This window comes from Lutra lutra, chromosome 11, assembly GCF_902655055.1.
Source record: "Lutra lutra chromosome 11, mLutLut1.2, whole genome shotgun sequence".
Taxonomy (NCBI): domain Eukaryota; kingdom Metazoa; phylum Chordata; class Mammalia; order Carnivora; family Mustelidae; genus Lutra; species Lutra lutra.
The window spans coordinates 36,548,697-36,565,692 of NC_062288.1; the positions used below are offsets into that span (position 1 = coordinate 36,548,697).

The window sequence follows — 16,996 nt, forward strand, 5'->3', positions numbered from 1 at the left end:
ATTTCATGTCCCCCAACTGAAATCAATGACAACACACAGCACATACACAGTTTACAACATTAGAGTTTCTACAATGGTCAGAGCGATTTGGTTCTTAGGGGAATGGTTGACAAATCTGAAGAATAAGGAATTACAAAGGTACCTACTAATACTGTTTCATGAACTGAGTTAGATTCTCAAGTTCCACAGTGTAACTGAAACATGACATACAGGTCATTTTTCTCCATCCAATAACCATTTATTAAGAACCTCTTGTGAACCAGGCAATGCATACACCATGCTTCCTGGTCACCAAGTTGTTACACTTTGGCTTAGATTAAAAAAAAAAAAAGTGTGCATGACAAGCACTATGATTGATGGTGTTTGGTAGTGACCCAAAGGAAGGAATAATCAATTGGAGTAGTAAATAGGAAATTAAAAGTCCCAAGAAGGTGTCATTTGAGCTAAGGTCTGCCAAAGTAAGTGTTGGTCAGAGGAGGCAGCTTGGAGGTATGGTCTGAGAACTAGCTGCAAACGGTGTGGTATAGCTAGATGGCAGACTTGACTTTACAGACAATGAGGAGTTTCTGGAAAATTTTCACTGGCAAGCTAACAGGATCATATTTACACTTCAGGGAGAACACGTGGAACTCCTGGGTGGCTCAGTCAATTAGGCATCTGCCTTCAGCTCAGGTCATGACCCCAGGGTCCTGGGATTGAATACTGCATTCGGCTCCTTGCTCATCAGGGAATTTGCTTCTTCCTCTACCTGCTCTACCTGCCGCTCCGCCTGCTTAAGTTCTCTTGCTCTCTAATAAATAAATAAAAGTCTTTAAGGGAGAACATTCTGGCAGTAGATTCTTGAAACTACCTGATGAATGGGGAGTTGAGATATGACAAGACTGTCTTCCTAAAGACAATTTTAACAGTCCTTCCCATGCCATATGCTCTTTGTACAATGATTTTGATATTCCTCTGAGAGATGGGGGTCTCTCCTTTACTTGAAACTAGGAGGGAGCAGGGTGTGTGTGTGTGTGTGTGTGTGTGTGTGTGTCTGTTTCAACCAGTAGAGCTCAGTGGAAATAAGGCAACGTGACTCTTCAAGGCTAGGTCACAGAAGGGGATGCAGCTGCTCTGAGGATGAAAACTTGAAAACTGCTGCCTCCTCCTCTTCCTTCTTGAATATGAAGAAAAAGAAAGCTCAGGTGTGGATGCACTGTATGGGGTCCAGAGTATGTTAACGATTGCCTAATAGTCCTGCTCGGTTCTGAGGGAAAGAATTATCAACGAGTGGAAATGTTAGCACCAACAATGTGAAAATGGATCCCTGAGGAAAGGGAGGTTTTAAGTCAGGAGCTGCTGAGTCAAATACTAACAAGTCATTCAACACAGCTATCAAGGATTTTAGGCCCAGTCTTTAGCCTGTAATAACTTTCTCTGGGTTTTATCCACGTAAGCTCACATTCCATTACATCTTAAAACCTTACTCATGAGGTCAAGGAGCCATGGTAAATTATATGTGAAAGATCACATGTGAATGAGGATGGTGAGGTCCTAGAGATTGGCCCATGTTATTTATTTTGGAATAATTTTAGATTCACGTAAGAGAAGCAATGATGATAAAGTTTGCATAACATCTTCACTCTCTCCCTGTTAACACCTTACAAAACCATGATACAGTTGTCAAAACAAATATGCTAACATTGGCACATTATTATTAACTAAAGATTTTACCACTTTTCCTACTTAAGTCTTTTTTTGGGGGTTCCAGAATCCAAGCCAGGATATACTTAGTAGTCATGTCTCTTCAAATCTGTTAGTTTTCAGTCTTCCGTGACCTTGATATTTTGCACAGTGTTCCTCAGTTTGTGTTTGCCTAATGTTTTTCTCACAATTAGACCGTGGTTAGGTGTTTTGGTGAAGACTACCAGAGATAAATTGCTGTTCTCACATGTCAGGGTGATACATATTAAGAAGGTTAACGGCTGATAACTTTGATCACTTGGTTAAGCTAGTCTACAGGATTCTCCACTCTAGTTATTGTTTTCCCTTTCCACAATCTATTCTTTAGAAGCCAACTATTCAAGTAAAATGGAATCCCACTACTTGGGAAGGAGCATCTATACTATTATTTGGAGTTCTCCTGAAAGAAAGAGATCTTTTCCCCATTTATTTAATCAATTATTTATGTCACTATGGGGTGGGGGAGGCAGAGAGTCAAATAATACTTATTTGTAATAATCGCTAATCTTCTTACTCAAATTGTTCTATAGTTTTGGCCATTAGGAGTTTGAGTTGGCTCTTGTATGTTTCACATAGCACAACCCACTGGCTTTTCCACCTCTTTGCTTCCTGGTACTACTTGTAGGGCCAATCTCTTATTACCTCTGTGTGAGATAACAGGGAATATATATATTGGTCCCTGCCCCTGGTTCCTGACACATAGCTCCCCAAACTCTTGGGATTTCCTAAATGAAGTGAACAGTAGGAGTATCTTTTGTTAAATTTAGTCATTGACCCTGGTTCTCAACACAAAGCTCCTAAATCTCTTAGAACATTGGGGTGAAGGGGTAATAGGAATGTTTTGTTCTAATGAAGTGACAGCTAGTGACTTCTGATGGGAGCCGGTCACCAGATGGACCAAAGTGTTGATTGAAAGCTTGGAACTTTCAGCCCCATCCCCTGTTCTCAGAAGTGTTGGCTCTTGAGTTAATTATCTACGAAGCCTATGTGATGAAACCTTCATGAAAACCCCCAAAGTAGTGTTCAGGGAGCTTCTAGGTTGGTGAACATATGAATGTCCTGGCAGAGAGAATGGAAGCTCCATGCCCTTTCCCACATACCTTGCCCTATGCATCTCTTCCATCTGGCTCTTCCCGATTATATCCCTTTATAATAAATCAGTAATTTATTAAATAAACTATTTTTCTCAGTTCTGTGAGCTGCTCTAGCAAATTAATTGGACCTCTAATTTATAGCCAGTCAGTCAGAAATGAAGATAAAACAACCTGGACTTGTGATGGTCATCTGAAGTGGGAGACAGTCTTGTGGAACTGAGCTCAACTTATGGGATCTGATGCCATCTCAGTTAGTGTCAGGATTAAGAAATCACTGGGATGTTCCAGAAAATTCCTTGCTGGGAAAAAACCACACAGTTGTTGGAGACCAGAAATGTCAGAAGTGTAAACGTGGTATTTGGTAGTAATGTCAGAGTAAAAGAGAAACATACAGGTGCGGTGTAGGGTTTCCTTCTACACTCTGTGCAGCTACTTCAAGAAATCCTGGTTCTTTTTATTGGAGACTGGCATTTAGACACCAAGGCCTAGGCACTGGATGTGCTGGTTATTATTGGGGTATCAATATTTCTAAGCCCAATACATAATATGGCCTAAACGGAATGTGACAAAATTGAAAAATGGGAAAGCTGAATGTTTGCCTCCTTTTAAGACTTTATTGATATTCTCTACCTAAAAAAACAGAAACAAAAACTTAGGAATATTCACAAAGTGATGCATTCTCAAAGAAACTGTTATCAACATGATCAAATAATGTATTATCTAAGACTTATGTATCTTGATATCCCTTCCCTTAAAAATCACCATTGTCCATGAAAAAATGTAATGTCAATATATTAATAAATATTAGGTTATATTCTTAAAAAAATAATGGGGGAAGGCAGAATATTTCTAAGCCCTCTCAGCAGACATAGCTGGAAAATACATATGCATACTAACCTATATATGCATACATATTGGCCCATGTTATGTCTCACAAAGTGAAAGGTAAATATTGGGCTACTGGGTATCTAGGTGGTCCTGGGCTAAGTCCAGAAGAGATGATCAATTGAATTAAAAGATTCATGAACACTCAGGGGCTCTTGAATTCACAAGAGTTTATCATCTAGATTTAACCTATTTCCTCCTCTTGGTAGGAGTGGATCAGAGAAATGCAGTTCACGAAGTATTCGGATTTTAGCAAGGCATTTGAGAAAAACCTCTTACCCTTGAATTAATTATCTACTCAGTATCCAGTAGTGCCAAGCACCATAGTAGGTTCTCAAATGTTTGCTAAAATAAATGATAACCCCTTATAAACAGGAGAGGTAAAGGAATATACTGGATAAGTCAGGATCCAAAGTAGCTTTTTTTTTTTTTTTAAAGATTTTATTTATTTATTTGACAGAGAGAGATCACAAGTAGACGGAGAGGCAGGCAGAGAGAGAGAGAGAGAGGGAAGCAGGCTTCTTGCTGAGCAGAGAGCCCGATGTGGGACTCGATCCCAGGACCCTGAGATCATGACCTGAGCCGAAGGCAGCGGCTTAACCCACTGAGCCACCCAGGCGCCCCCAAAGTAGCTTCTTGATGGCAAGATAATCACTTGAATCAAACGACATGAAATTATTGGGAAGTTTTAAAATTCTTCAGTTAGCTTTAAAAATTTTTTTAAATCTATGTAAGTGTAAAAATTGTGGCTAAACAACACTGTGAAAAAGACTGGGTCAACTCCTAACTATCAGTCAAATTGAGATTGTTATTAGGGTGATAGAACTGAAGTTTCATGAAACTTAAGATATATGTTGGCTAATTGAATTTTAAATTAAAAAAAAAAAAAACATTCTAAGGGAAGACAGCCACCACGTAGTTAGCAATATTATTTACTATTCTAAAAAAGGAAGAAAAAAGTACAATTTTCTGGGTTTAAAGCACAAAATAAGGCAGTAGGTAGTGGAAACCCCTGCATATTAGTTGTTTCTAAATGACAGTTTTGAAGGCTTAGGGGAAAAAATTAATCGTCAATGTGAGAAATAATACGAAGACAATAAATCAGCTAGGTTTCAAATTCCACAGAGACCAAAAAAAGATTTAATACACATACACACACATACATGCACACACACAAAGCCAGATTACCAAGGATGTGTGAATATGCAACTTAATGTGTAAATTTAGAATAAAAAAAAAAAAAAGACTGACCTCATAAATAAAAAAAAGGAACTGAAGTTTTACTTGGAAAAGATAATTTTGATCAGGAATTCTTAAGCTTACGTGTGTCTAATACATGGAATGAATGATCTGGATGCTTGGCCCCCACTTACAGATTTTTAAATGTACCTAGGGTGTCTCCAGGAATCTGCATTTTCCATATGAATCTTTAGGTAATTCTGATGGTGGAGATACTCCTACCATACTATGAGGAAGAGGTACCTAGCCAAGATAAACTACAGAATTTGTGGGCCCAAGGCAAAACTCAAAACATTAAGTCAGTGTTAGCAGAGCATTAAACTAAGCATGGGGCCCTGTGACAATGCACAGGTTGCATACCCATGAAGCCATTTATTATGTCCTGAGGTAATGATCTGCCACCCCCACTAGATTAAAGGTTTAAAAAATCCTACTTAATTTTAATTCACATTTATTTATTTATTTATTTTAAAGATTTTATTTATTTATTTGACAGAGATCACAAGCAGGCAGAGAGATGGGGAGGGGAAGCAGGCTCCCTGAGCTGAAAGCAGAGGCTTTAACCTACTGAGCCACCCAGGCGTCCCTTAATTCACATTTAAATAGTCACACATATACTTTAAAAAAATGAGGCACCTGGCTGGCTTGGTTGCTAAAGCATGCAACGACTCTTCATCTCAGCATCGTGAGTTCAAGCCGCATCTTGGGCGTAGAGATTACTTAAAATATTTTTTTAGATAATAGCCACCCATACATAGCTAATGGTTACTCTACTGGACAACGCAGCTGTAGCTCTTGAATGTTTTATTCCAACCAGCTGCTCCAAGACAGTCCTTTCTTGAAATGAGGCCAAGATGGCACTAGTTATTAGCCCTCCCCACACCTACCTATTAAGAACTACATTCCAGGGGCACCTGGCTTTCAGTTGGGAGAGCATGTGACTCTTGATCTTGGGGTTGTGAACTGGAGCCCCATGTTGGGTGTAGAGATTACTTAAAAATAAAACCTTAAGACAACAACTGCAACAAAACTAAATTCCATTCCTGAGAGGCGAGTGTCTCTCCTGGTCTAAACGGAAGGACCCAAGAAGTGAGCCAAATTCAACTTTCATTCTGCACTTACTATGGGACAGTACTATACAGAATGACCATATGAGTTTAGAATGCTTATCAACAGCATTAATTTGAGAAAAATTGAGAGCAGGTTCTGGCATCAGACTTACCTGAGTTCTATTTTTGCCTCCACCAGAAAAGTCCACTTTAATTTCAATCTAAGACTTGGGTTTCCTCATCTGAAAACATGGAAAATGTCACCTACCTCATTGGGTTTGAGAATTGAAGATGAACATAAACCATTCAGCACAGCATCTTCCCAATGAAGAGCTCAATAAACATGAGTTAAGTAATCAGAGTGTGAAAGAGTAATCTGGTTACACTGCTGAATAGCTACAGCCTGAGCTTTTTTTTTTTTTTTTTTAAGATTTTATTTATTTATTTGACAGACAGAGATCACAAGTAGGCAGAGAGGCAGGAAGAGAGAGAAGGGGAAGCAGGCTCCCTGCTGAGCAGAGGACCCTGGGATCATGACCTGAGCCAAAGGCTTAACCCACTGAGCCACCCAGGCGCCCCTACAGCTTGACTTTTGATCATAACTTAGCATCAACACTTTGGAAAGGAATGCCACTCCTTCCTCTTTTCACATAACTGTTAAGTATCCTCTTTGTAGGAGACTATATGGAATATCGGTCTGGTCTAGTATTACATATTCATAACCTACCAACTTTCAGAGTTGCTTTCAAGTAACAAATTAGGTATTGAACACACATTTGAGTAGCGGATATTAATGAAAATAGTTTCTTTAGGATGGGGAGAGATTAGATTTTTAAAGTCTGCAAAATCGCCTTTTGAATGTTATGAAACTCAGGTTGTTCAGAAAACAGCAAACAGAAGATATCATATTCAACATTGGTTAAATCTGCCAGATGGATTTCAAGGGCTGTCTGACAGCAGGATTGGAAAAACAAGCCCTAGAAGTGCCTGAGGAACTTAAGTCATTTAAAACATACCTGGCGTAAGAGAAAACTGAATTAAGTCTACAAGATCTTAAGGTGGTGCCTGTCCCACTGAGGCCATTCTCAGAATTCTGAGTCAGGACTGTTGTCATGCCCGAGAGACAAAATACAGATGATTACTTTCTAAGGTCTGTCAGGGCAATCAGGGCAAGGAATCCCCCCAAATCTGTTACATTAATTTGAATAACACTTGCCATGTACTATATTTCTTCAGCATCTAAAATATCTTCTGTAGCTCTGTCAATCCAATATTTCTACAGGTTTTGTGCCAGAAAACTTAGGGAAAACCTTTAGAGTAAACCTTTACTCTGAAATCTCTTATCAAATTTCAGACTGTAACAGAATCAGTACATGGTTGGCAAATAGTCCTTTCACACGTACGCTGTCATTTAAGTTCTCAAATTAACTTTTCCACATACACAATTTAGGATTAAAATATTAAATATTTTAAGTGCAGGGATCTTGTAAGTTCACTTATCTATTTTTTTAAATGGCCAAAATATTGAAATTAGAGAAACTCTATTTTGAAGGTTACAAAGAACTTGTTGATGTCATATAGGTCAATCAATGTTTCTATTTGATGGAATAAAGATGTTCAGACAGTGTTGGGTGTCTGGTCAGTACTTACAGTTCTTGACAGTAGTACTGATGGATTCCACCAGCTTCTTCAGATTCTTCTGGTCCATGCCAAGTGTGGCTTCAACACACTGCACAATTCTCAGATACCCTAGTTCCAGGCCTACGTGTCCTGGATTGCCACTGGTTCCACAGTTCACTATTCTCTGCCCAACAGAATGTGACCATGGTAACATTCCAGCAACCAAACACAGAAGGTTCTCAAGTGATTGGAAAATATGCAGCAATGGTTGTTACCACTCAGTACAAATGCAGGGATGTTATTAATGTTATTGTGATCTGAAATATATAGCAATTCAAACATTTATTTTTTCTTAGGGCTAAATACCACTTAGAGTGGTACTTGATCTTACCGTCATTTATTTTTCCTCAGCACAAACTGTACAGTTGAAAATGTTTCAACCGAGAAATAAGATGATAAAAACTTTATTTTTACACTGAAATAAAATATTTTTCTAGGCTACAAATAATTGCTCCTCCAAAGATTATAACCTCCTTTAAAAACTCTAAGGGGTGCCTGGGTGGCTCAGTCGGTTGGGCATCTGGCTCTTGGTTTCAGCTCAGGTCATGATCTTGGGGATGTAGGAGGGAGCCCCAAAATGGGCTCCTCTTTCACCAGGGAGTCTGCTTGAGATTCTTTCCCATACCCCTCCCCCTGTTTGTGTGTGCTATAAATGAATAAATAAATCTCTTAAAAAAATTAGAAGACAAAAACTCAAAGCACCCTCTCATGATCTCCAAAGAGAGACTTTTTAATCTGGGAGCTCCTAGAGAAATGTAAAATCCCACTTGACCCCTCTAGCTTGTATCTGACTGACTGTAAAAAAGCATGCTGTGACCATGCCAAAGCCGGCCAAAATGACAACTGTGCTAACTCCTGCCTACTGTCAAATCCTATCAGAGAACAAACAACTCCTGGTCTATGTTTGCTGGCTTTCACTATGGTAAGGAAGAAAATGTACTAAAATGATTTTTAGAATTTAGTACACTACATTCTTATACATTTTAAATAAAATTTAACAATGAATTTTAAAATAAGACAAACACATCTGGAACAAAAAAGCTTTCCCAAGCCTCTGCCTTTGGCTCCTGTCATGATCTCAGGGTCCTGGGATCCAGCCCTGCTTTGGGCTCTCTGCTCAGCAGAGAGCCTGCTTCCCCCTCTCTCTCTGCCTGCCTCTCTGCCTACTTGTGCTCTCTGTCAAATAAGTAAATAAAATCTTAAAAAAAAAAAAAAAAAAAGCTTTACCAGAACTTTTCTTTAGGAAATACCAGATGAGTGTTCACTGATTTTAGGTTGAAAACTGGCAATGTTTTTAAAGTGTGAAATCTGTCACTTAAGTCTAAAGAGTGTGCTCGATTTCTTGGAGGTTAGTCTACTGTTCTTCATGAAATAGTATTAGGCAACAGGATTTAACAACATCCGGACTGAAGGACTATGAACCTATACTCGGGATAAAAAAGTTCAGGATACTCTTATGGTATTTATTTGTTTTTTAAATTTAATTTATTTGAGAGAGACAGACAGAGTGAGAGAGAACACAACTAGGGGGAGAAGAAGGGGGAGGAGTGGGCCTCCCGCTGAGCAGGGAGCCTGATGCTGGGCTTGATCCCAGGACCTCAGGATCATGACCTGAGCCAAAGGTAGACACTTAACGTCTGAGCCACCCAGGTCCCCCTACTCTTATGGTATTTAAAACACCTAAATAAACTAAGGGCAACCAAATGAATCCAAAACAACCAGATAAAGTACTGGTATGAATTCAGTTTTTTGATTCAGATACTCATCAACTTTGTTCCAGCTACCTTGGCATCATTATCCAAATAACATGCCCTGTGTTTATAAAACTGGAGGAAAATTATTCAAGAAAAAGCATGGTCTGCTGGAAGGAGTAAGTTAAGAGATGTTAGTAGTTTACACATAACATTACCTGGTCAAATCTTCCCGTACCTTATTAGAAAGAAGACTGTTAAGGCTACCAGCAGAGGAAGAAAGGGGAACCCCGTTATACTGTTGGTGGGAATGCAAGCTGGTGCAGCCACTCTGGGAAACAGTATGGAGGTTCCTCCAAAAGTTAAAAACAGAGCTACCCAACAACTCAGCAATTATGTTGCTAGGTATTTACCCCAAAGATACAAATGGAGTGATCCAAAGGGACAACTGCACCCCAATGTTTATAGCAGCAATGTCCACAATAGCCAAACTATGGAAAGAGCCCAGATGTCCATGGACAGATGAATGGATGAAGATGTGGTATGTGTGTGTGTAACACACACACACACACACACAATATAGGATAGTACTCAGCCATCAAAGAACGAAATCTTGCCATTTCCAAAGATGTGGATGGAACTAGAGGGTATTATGCTAAGGGAAATAAATGAATCAGAGAAAGACAATATCATATGATCTCACTCACATGTGGAACTTAAGAAACAAAACAGAGGAGCATAGGGGAAGGAAGGGAAAAATAAAACAAGATGAAATCAGAGAGGGAGACAAACCATAAGAGATTCTTAACCACAGGAAACAAACTGAGGATTGCTGGAGGTGAGGGGGATGGGGGGGAAGGGGTAACTGGGTGATGGGCATTAAGGAGTGTACATGATGTAATGAGCACTGGGTGTTATATGCAACTGATGAATCACTGAACTTCACCTCTGAAATTAATAATATACTGTATGTTAGTTATGTAAATTAAAAAAAAAAAAGGCTACCAGCAAAGGAACAATGAGAAAAGTGTTTCCTAGACAGTCAACAGAGTTTGGAAACAAATACAATTTTTTTTGCCAGGTCATCTTCTGACTCAATCTAGTAACAGTTGCTTCTTGTGGGACATAGTCATCATGTACTAGACCAGTGTACAAAGGAACACTTTTATGTTCATACCAAAAACGATCACCAAATAGCTTGATAAACTTATCTTTTAGCATTTTTGTGAACAACAATCCTAAGAAACTTCCTTTCAGATTAAAAAAAATGTCCCTCAAACTTGCTGTGTACTCAAGAGCATATAGATTTCTTTTATTAGGAAAAAGAGTATGAAGTTTTAAGCATAAAATTTAAGGAAGCTTACCAAGAAATATATTATTTTTACAGCTAAAAATTTGGGGACATGTCTTATCCGCTTATCACCCAGTAGTGCTTCTTGATCTTTGGAACTTTAGTTGGGACTCAAAGGGAGTTGGTACGAACGCAGCTATTTTTAAGTAAAATAGCTATTTATTCAGCCTCTTGTCATGCCAAAATGTTTTGTGCATATACCACTATAATTAGCACACCCTCTGTAACAGGCAAAATTGTACATCAAATTATTTTTCATGTTACCTGATTATATAAAAATGTAAAGTGAAAATGATTTATCAATTCTTTTTAACATTACTAGTAAACAATTCAGCAGTAGATATGAGGCACAAAATCTTAGTAAAATATGACACAGGAAGAGCAATAATGTAATTTTCACTTAACTTGTCATAATTTGTTATGAATATACAAAGACAAATTTCTAAAATGTTATATTTACTAAGATTCTGGCAATAGCTTTATGTAACAAGACACAGCATACCAGGCCTGCCACTCAACTTGTTTATAGTAAGTCTCAAGCTTCAATATGAAGCTGTTTTTAAAAAAAAAAAAAAAAAAAAAAAAAATCAAAAGCCTGCTTTGTTTACATGCTAAGTATAAGTATTTTGGCAAGTATGCCATTAAACACAATAAGGAATTTAATAAGCAAGAATAAGGAGTTAATAAAAGCTAAACATTGCAGCCTAAACAAAATTCATACAAAAATAAAATAACTATTACTGGTTACATAAAATTTTCCTGACTGGTTAAAACTTAACAGTATAAAACATGCATTTTAAATCTTTAGCGATCAAGTTCAAAAAGTACCAGTGTCTATTTGAAATGATTCTTCTCCAAAGCCAAAGTATAGTCAAAATTAATTCAAATGTTATAACACATTCTAATGCTAAAAAACATTCAGTATTATTGAAGTGGAGGTGAATCCCAGAGCTTCTGGGGCTCTGTCATGCTGCAAAGGGCTGTTTCTCTGGTTCACTTAAAGCAGCAAACAACAGAGTCCAAGGCTATCTAGGGGCAAGACTGCTATACCCAGCTCTGACCTCCCCATGAAGCATGGCTACTATGTCCACAAAAATAGGATGTGTGAAGATAAAAGGCACGCTATTCTGCTAGCTAAAGAGATAGCAAACCACCCCCACCAACCGAAAAGCTCCTTCCCCAGGTAAATAAAAGTATATTGGGGAAAAAATTAAAATACACTTATCTACAGAGTAAGGATTTTGAAATATCAATGTAATGCCTATTCCAAAAATGTTAACTAGAATCATCTGGTAATTGCTAATTACATCTTAATGATGTATCCAGATTTGATTTCTGTTGATTTATCATTAGATACTTCTAGTCAAAATATTAACTTTATCCCCAAATATCTTAACCACTAGCACAACTGCAGTGCATTATCTCCCAGAGTTGTTAAGCACTGGAAGAGAAAAAAACAGATGTTCAAGCAGCAGGCAACAATTATGGCCCTTTCACACAGCGGCATCCGAGTGGCTACTGAATAGTCCAGGAATAATTCTAAAAACAAGAAAATTCATGCATTTTAGTAATTATGTCATAATTTTCACAGTTGAAATTTCCTTAGACATTGCACTTTCTTTATAAGGGAATCCTGATTTTTCTTAATGTTATGGCAAGTCAGGACTTGAACTAGCAGCCTTCTTTTTCTTCTTCTTACTGTGTTTCTTATGCTTCTTTTTCTTTTTTGTTTTTTCCTGTAAAGAGAGTTCCCTGTTAGACATTTCTACAGGAAAATATTAAAATTAAAATAACAATGTTACCGTGGTCCTTCTAAGCTACTATATAATTATTTCAAACAATCCAGACAACCAAGGAAACTACTCAGAACATTTCCTGAAAAGTCTCAATAATCGGTGTCATATGAGGACTTAAGAGTACTTGTTGATTTTCAAAAAGATATGGAAAAACTCTAAGTCATTAGCACGCAAATGTAGCTTTTAAACAAAATTTCCTATAGAAAATAAATTCTAAGAATAGTGATATCAACTGCTATATTTCATATTGTGTGGTTTCTAAAGGTGAAGAAATTGTAGTTACTAGAAAAAAATCCTCATATCACAGCAAAACACAACTGTTTTTGTAAAAATGACAGTTTTGGGGAACAGATATATTAAATCTGATATTTTTTAAAGTAAACAGAAACAAATTATTATGTCCTGCCTAAACTGGTAGCACTATATTACGAAATTAACTAAAAAAGTGGTAAAAAATATGGATGTACAGTTGAAAAGTCTACTTAGCTTTTAAGTAAAAGAGATGCTTTTTCTTTTTTTAAAACATTTATGTAAGCTCTATGCCCACTATGGGGCTTGAACTCACAACCCCAACACCAAAAGTTGTATGCTACACTGACTGAGCCAGCCAGGCACTCAGATGCTTAATTTTTAGAAGCCTAGGAAAAATAATCAAATTGTGACTGGATAGAGAGCTAACATTTTGCTGAACTCTGACTCTTGTGACTACTACCGATGTAGAAGAGAAGGCAAAACTTTTAGAAACAGATATTTAGAAAGGTGGTATCAAATGACAGACTTGTTGATATTCACCAAGAAGAGAGACATGTAAAGATAGCAAAGCAGAGTTTCCTATCCATTTCCTTATCAATTACAACTTTCAACAATTCCTCCGCCCCTCTCAAACATCTCTACCACTTAGTGACTCTAAGCTAACTTTCATCATTCTTGTCATGAGAAGCTCAAGTACACAGGGAATCTTACCAAGAGTCCCAAATCTTGTATTTGGGTCTTTAAAAAGTAAGTTTTGGGTATAGGTTACTTTTTCATAAAAGGACAGCACTACTCTCTTTTTATAATACTTTTCTTGGGGTGCCTGGGTGGCTCAGTGGGTTAAAGCCTCTGCCTTCGTTCTGCTCAGGTCATGATCCCAGGGTCCTGGGATCGAGCCTTGCATTGGGCTCTCTGCGCAGCAGGGAGCCTGCTTCCTCCTCTCTCTGCCTGTCTCTCTGCCTACTTGTGATCTCTGTCTGTCAAATAAATAAAAAAATCTTAAAAAAAAAAAAAAACACAAAAAAACCCCCAAACTTTTCTTCTTGGCTTCCACGACACCTCCACCTGCTGCTTTCTTCTATCACAAAGAGCCCTTCAACTCCTGTGCTGTTCATCTTCCTCTGCTTGACCTTTCAGGGTTTCCTTTCTTTTCCACATGGCTCTCTATATCCCATGCTATAAAAACCACTTACATACCAAATCTTCCTATCCAGTCCTATGCTCTGAACTCAAGACTGTGAATTCCACCTGGATACCTAACAGGTATATCTAAAATTACCATAAACAATGCTTAATTTTTCTCTCCAAACCCTCTTAACCATCTTAGTAAACAGCACCTCTAATTGGTCCTCTTACTTAAGGCGAAGAATCTAAGCTACATTTGACTCCACTTTCTGCCGTAACTCCACTCTCTACATCCAAAGCAGCAAGCAAGCCCTACCATCTAAGTCCACAACGCATCTCAAATCCATCAGGCTAGTCCATCTCCATCACGACCACTGTGATACAAACACCACCATTCCTCACCTCTGTCCACTCCACCTCCTCTGTCAAAGCTGTCTAAAAATATAAAGTTGGTTCAGGTCACTTCTTCGTTTAAAACACTCAAAACAGCTTCCCAAAGCATTCTGATTAAACCCAAACACCTTGCCTGTGATATGGCCTCTGCTTACGTCCCCACCTCACTGCACTCCTCTTTATCTACTAGATATAAGCCAAGCTTACCCCTTCAGTTCCTCAAACAAATCAAGCTCATCCCTACCACAGGTCCTTAGCTCTTCTGTTTAGGATATTGTTCTTTTGCAATTCACATGGTTAGCTCTTTCTGATAAATCCTTCCCTCCCCAAAGCCACTCTCACAAGTCACCCTCTCATCTATCTTGTATTCCATTAGAACAGCACTACCAACACCAATGGCGCCTGCAGAGAGATGCTTAATAAACACATGAGCTGAATGCAAGAAACAGTGGAGTACGCAAGTACAAGTCAAAATGGTCCAAAATTAATTAATATTATGCCTTAATTAATCTGAACCAAAGACCAAAGCAGTCTTCACTCAAATTATCTTTCCATTCAGAAAAAAAGTCTCTTAAATGTCACCTTGGTCTTGAGGTATATAAAATGCTACTTCTGAGTCATATGTTACCAGAGAAGGACTCTCATTTTTTTTTTTTAAAGATTTTATTTATTTATTTGACAGACAGAGATCACAAGTAGGCAGAGAGGCAGGCAGAGAGAGACGGGAGGAAGCAGGCTCCCTGCTGAGCAGAGAGCCCGATGCGGGGCTCAATCCCAGGACCCCGGGATCATGACCTGAGCCGAAGGCAGAGGCCCAACCCACTGAGCCACCCAGGCGCCCCTGTTCTTATTTTTCTTTTTGTTCCTAAGAAAATGCCTTCAAAGGCCATCACCCAAACTTACACTGAGTGCTCCTAAATGACTAATGATACGGTATGAAATTACTCTTTGATAATCTATTATCTAACTTTCCCTAGGTTGGTCCGCTTCTCATTTGGTTACCACTGCCATTTTTCTTATTCTCCTCTTCCTTCTTTCTCCTTTTATACTTCTTCGTCTGCATAATAGCAGAGCTGGCTTTAGAAATGGTGAAACAATCATCTTTATTATTGAAATATTTATGTTGTCACATTCCTGCTTTTTCATTGCAACCTGGGCTTAGAGAGGCTTTTTCTGCTAAATGTTAAATAAGGGCTTCCTTATATTCCCTTCCAGCACCTAAAAAACCCCAATGAGGTTTGGCCAACCTGGAAGTCACTACTATTAAGGATGGAGGGAATCACTATACCTAGTATTTCATACTACAGCTTAAAAAGGTCAAATTAAAGTTCAATTTTTCATTTCTAACAGTACCGAATATGGAACAAAATAAAATGAAATACTGAATAAGATACTGAAATAGAAACAGAGATGTTTGCTACCAGGATATTCTTTTCTCCGGAGCCAATTTAACTTGCTCCAATGCACTAAGTAAAGCTCAACACCACACTTTTCCCAAATAAATATTTATTTGGCCTCAGTAAATGAAGTCCTATTTTACCATGATTCATTTTAAACAAAAAGAGCTACCACTATTGTCATGTAAAAAAATAAGTGATACTTGCTATTACTTTTTCTCGTTCTTCACTGCTTTTCTTCTTTTTGGCTCGTACCTAAAAAGTTTGAATTTTTGTTGAGAAGACAAATATGTAACTTGTACTCAAGGCATTTTTTCATCCCCTAATGTACTTACAGCTTTAGAATTTATGCGTAAAAAACATTTTGATGATACCGCAAACCTGTTATTTCATAATGACAAGTCAATGAGAAACATTTAAAGGAAAGAAAATTAAGATTTTTTAAAATCTAGAGGGCTTCCTTATATTCCCTTCTAGCACCTAAAAAACCCCAATGAGGTACAGTGGATAAAAAGTATGAGCTCTGAAATAAAACAGACCAAGCTCTGAATCCTACCTCTGCTATGTACTACCCTCAGTTTCCCCATCTGTAAAATCGAGGTAATATCCACCCTCTAGTGTAAGTGCCTAGAATAAAGTTAAGTATTTCTCTTACTGTATGGTGTTCCGTAAATGGTAGCTATACGCATAGTGTACTCAGTATAAACCAAATGATTAAAACCCTTTTAAGTAACACTCATTACACCATTAGAATTTTAACCTTTAGAAGTGTGAATTTAAGACTAAATTGAAAGTTGGTAAACCTCACGTATATTTAAAGTCTAAGTGTAACATATATTAAGTACTCTAGAAAACACTTAGGAAATTATTATTTCTTACTGTTATTCTTGTCATAACAATGACTGGAGATGGTGGTAGTTGTGCTGCATCCACGTTTAGCAAGACCAAGACTGGGGATGCTGTCATGTGATGTTCAAGACAGCCAGACAGCTCTAACATGACTTTTAGACAGCTTGCCAGTCATATAATAAACCTACTTGTAATATAGAAAAGACTATATTTTGTTTCATTCATTCAGAGCTTTATTGAGAATTGTTAACCATTTTGGAAAATGTCACTGATGACAATGCCACTGTACGGTTTTTGAAGGGAATATGTAATGTACCTGCAACAGCCTGAATTTTGTTGTATCTTAAGATTTGATGTCTTCTAGTTATCACACTCAAACATTTATGAACTGAAATATAATTTAGTAAATCTATACACTAATATTTTTTTATATTTCTTTTTAAAATTTGTTAGGGAATATTAACATAAAATGT

The 16,996-nt window shown here is 37.8% G+C and overlaps 2 protein-coding genes across 5 annotated transcripts in view; both read right to left on the bottom strand.

Annotated features, from left to right (window-relative positions):
- The window catches only part of LOC125080982 (EF-hand calcium-binding domain-containing protein 1-like), a 28,422-nt gene extending 18,633 nt beyond the window's left edge, over positions 1-9,789 (bottom strand). For all 3 annotated transcript variants that reach the window (XM_047695268.1, XM_047695269.1, XM_047695267.1), the window contains exon 1: positions 7,640-9,789. In XM_047695268.1, the coding sequence (XP_047551224.1) occupies positions 7,640-7,823 (184 nt within the window). In that variant the 5' untranslated portion in view covers positions 7,824-9,789. The remainder of the gene's footprint in view (positions 1-7,639) is intronic.
- An 862-nt stretch (positions 9,790-10,651) lies between these two features.
- The window catches only part of FAM133B (family with sequence similarity 133 member B), a 28,113-nt gene continuing 21,768 nt past the window's right edge, over positions 10,652-16,996 (bottom strand). Inside the window, exons 10-11 of one of the 2 annotated variants that reach the window (XM_047695270.1) lie at positions 15,882-15,929; positions 10,652-12,447 (exon numbers count right to left, since the gene is read on the bottom strand). In XM_047695270.1, the coding sequence (XP_047551226.1) occupies positions 12,361-12,447; positions 15,882-15,929 (135 nt within the window). In that variant the 3' untranslated portion in view covers positions 10,652-12,360. The remainder of the gene's footprint in view (positions 12,448-15,881; positions 15,930-16,996) is intronic. The other variant, XM_047695271.1, reaches the window with a different exon arrangement.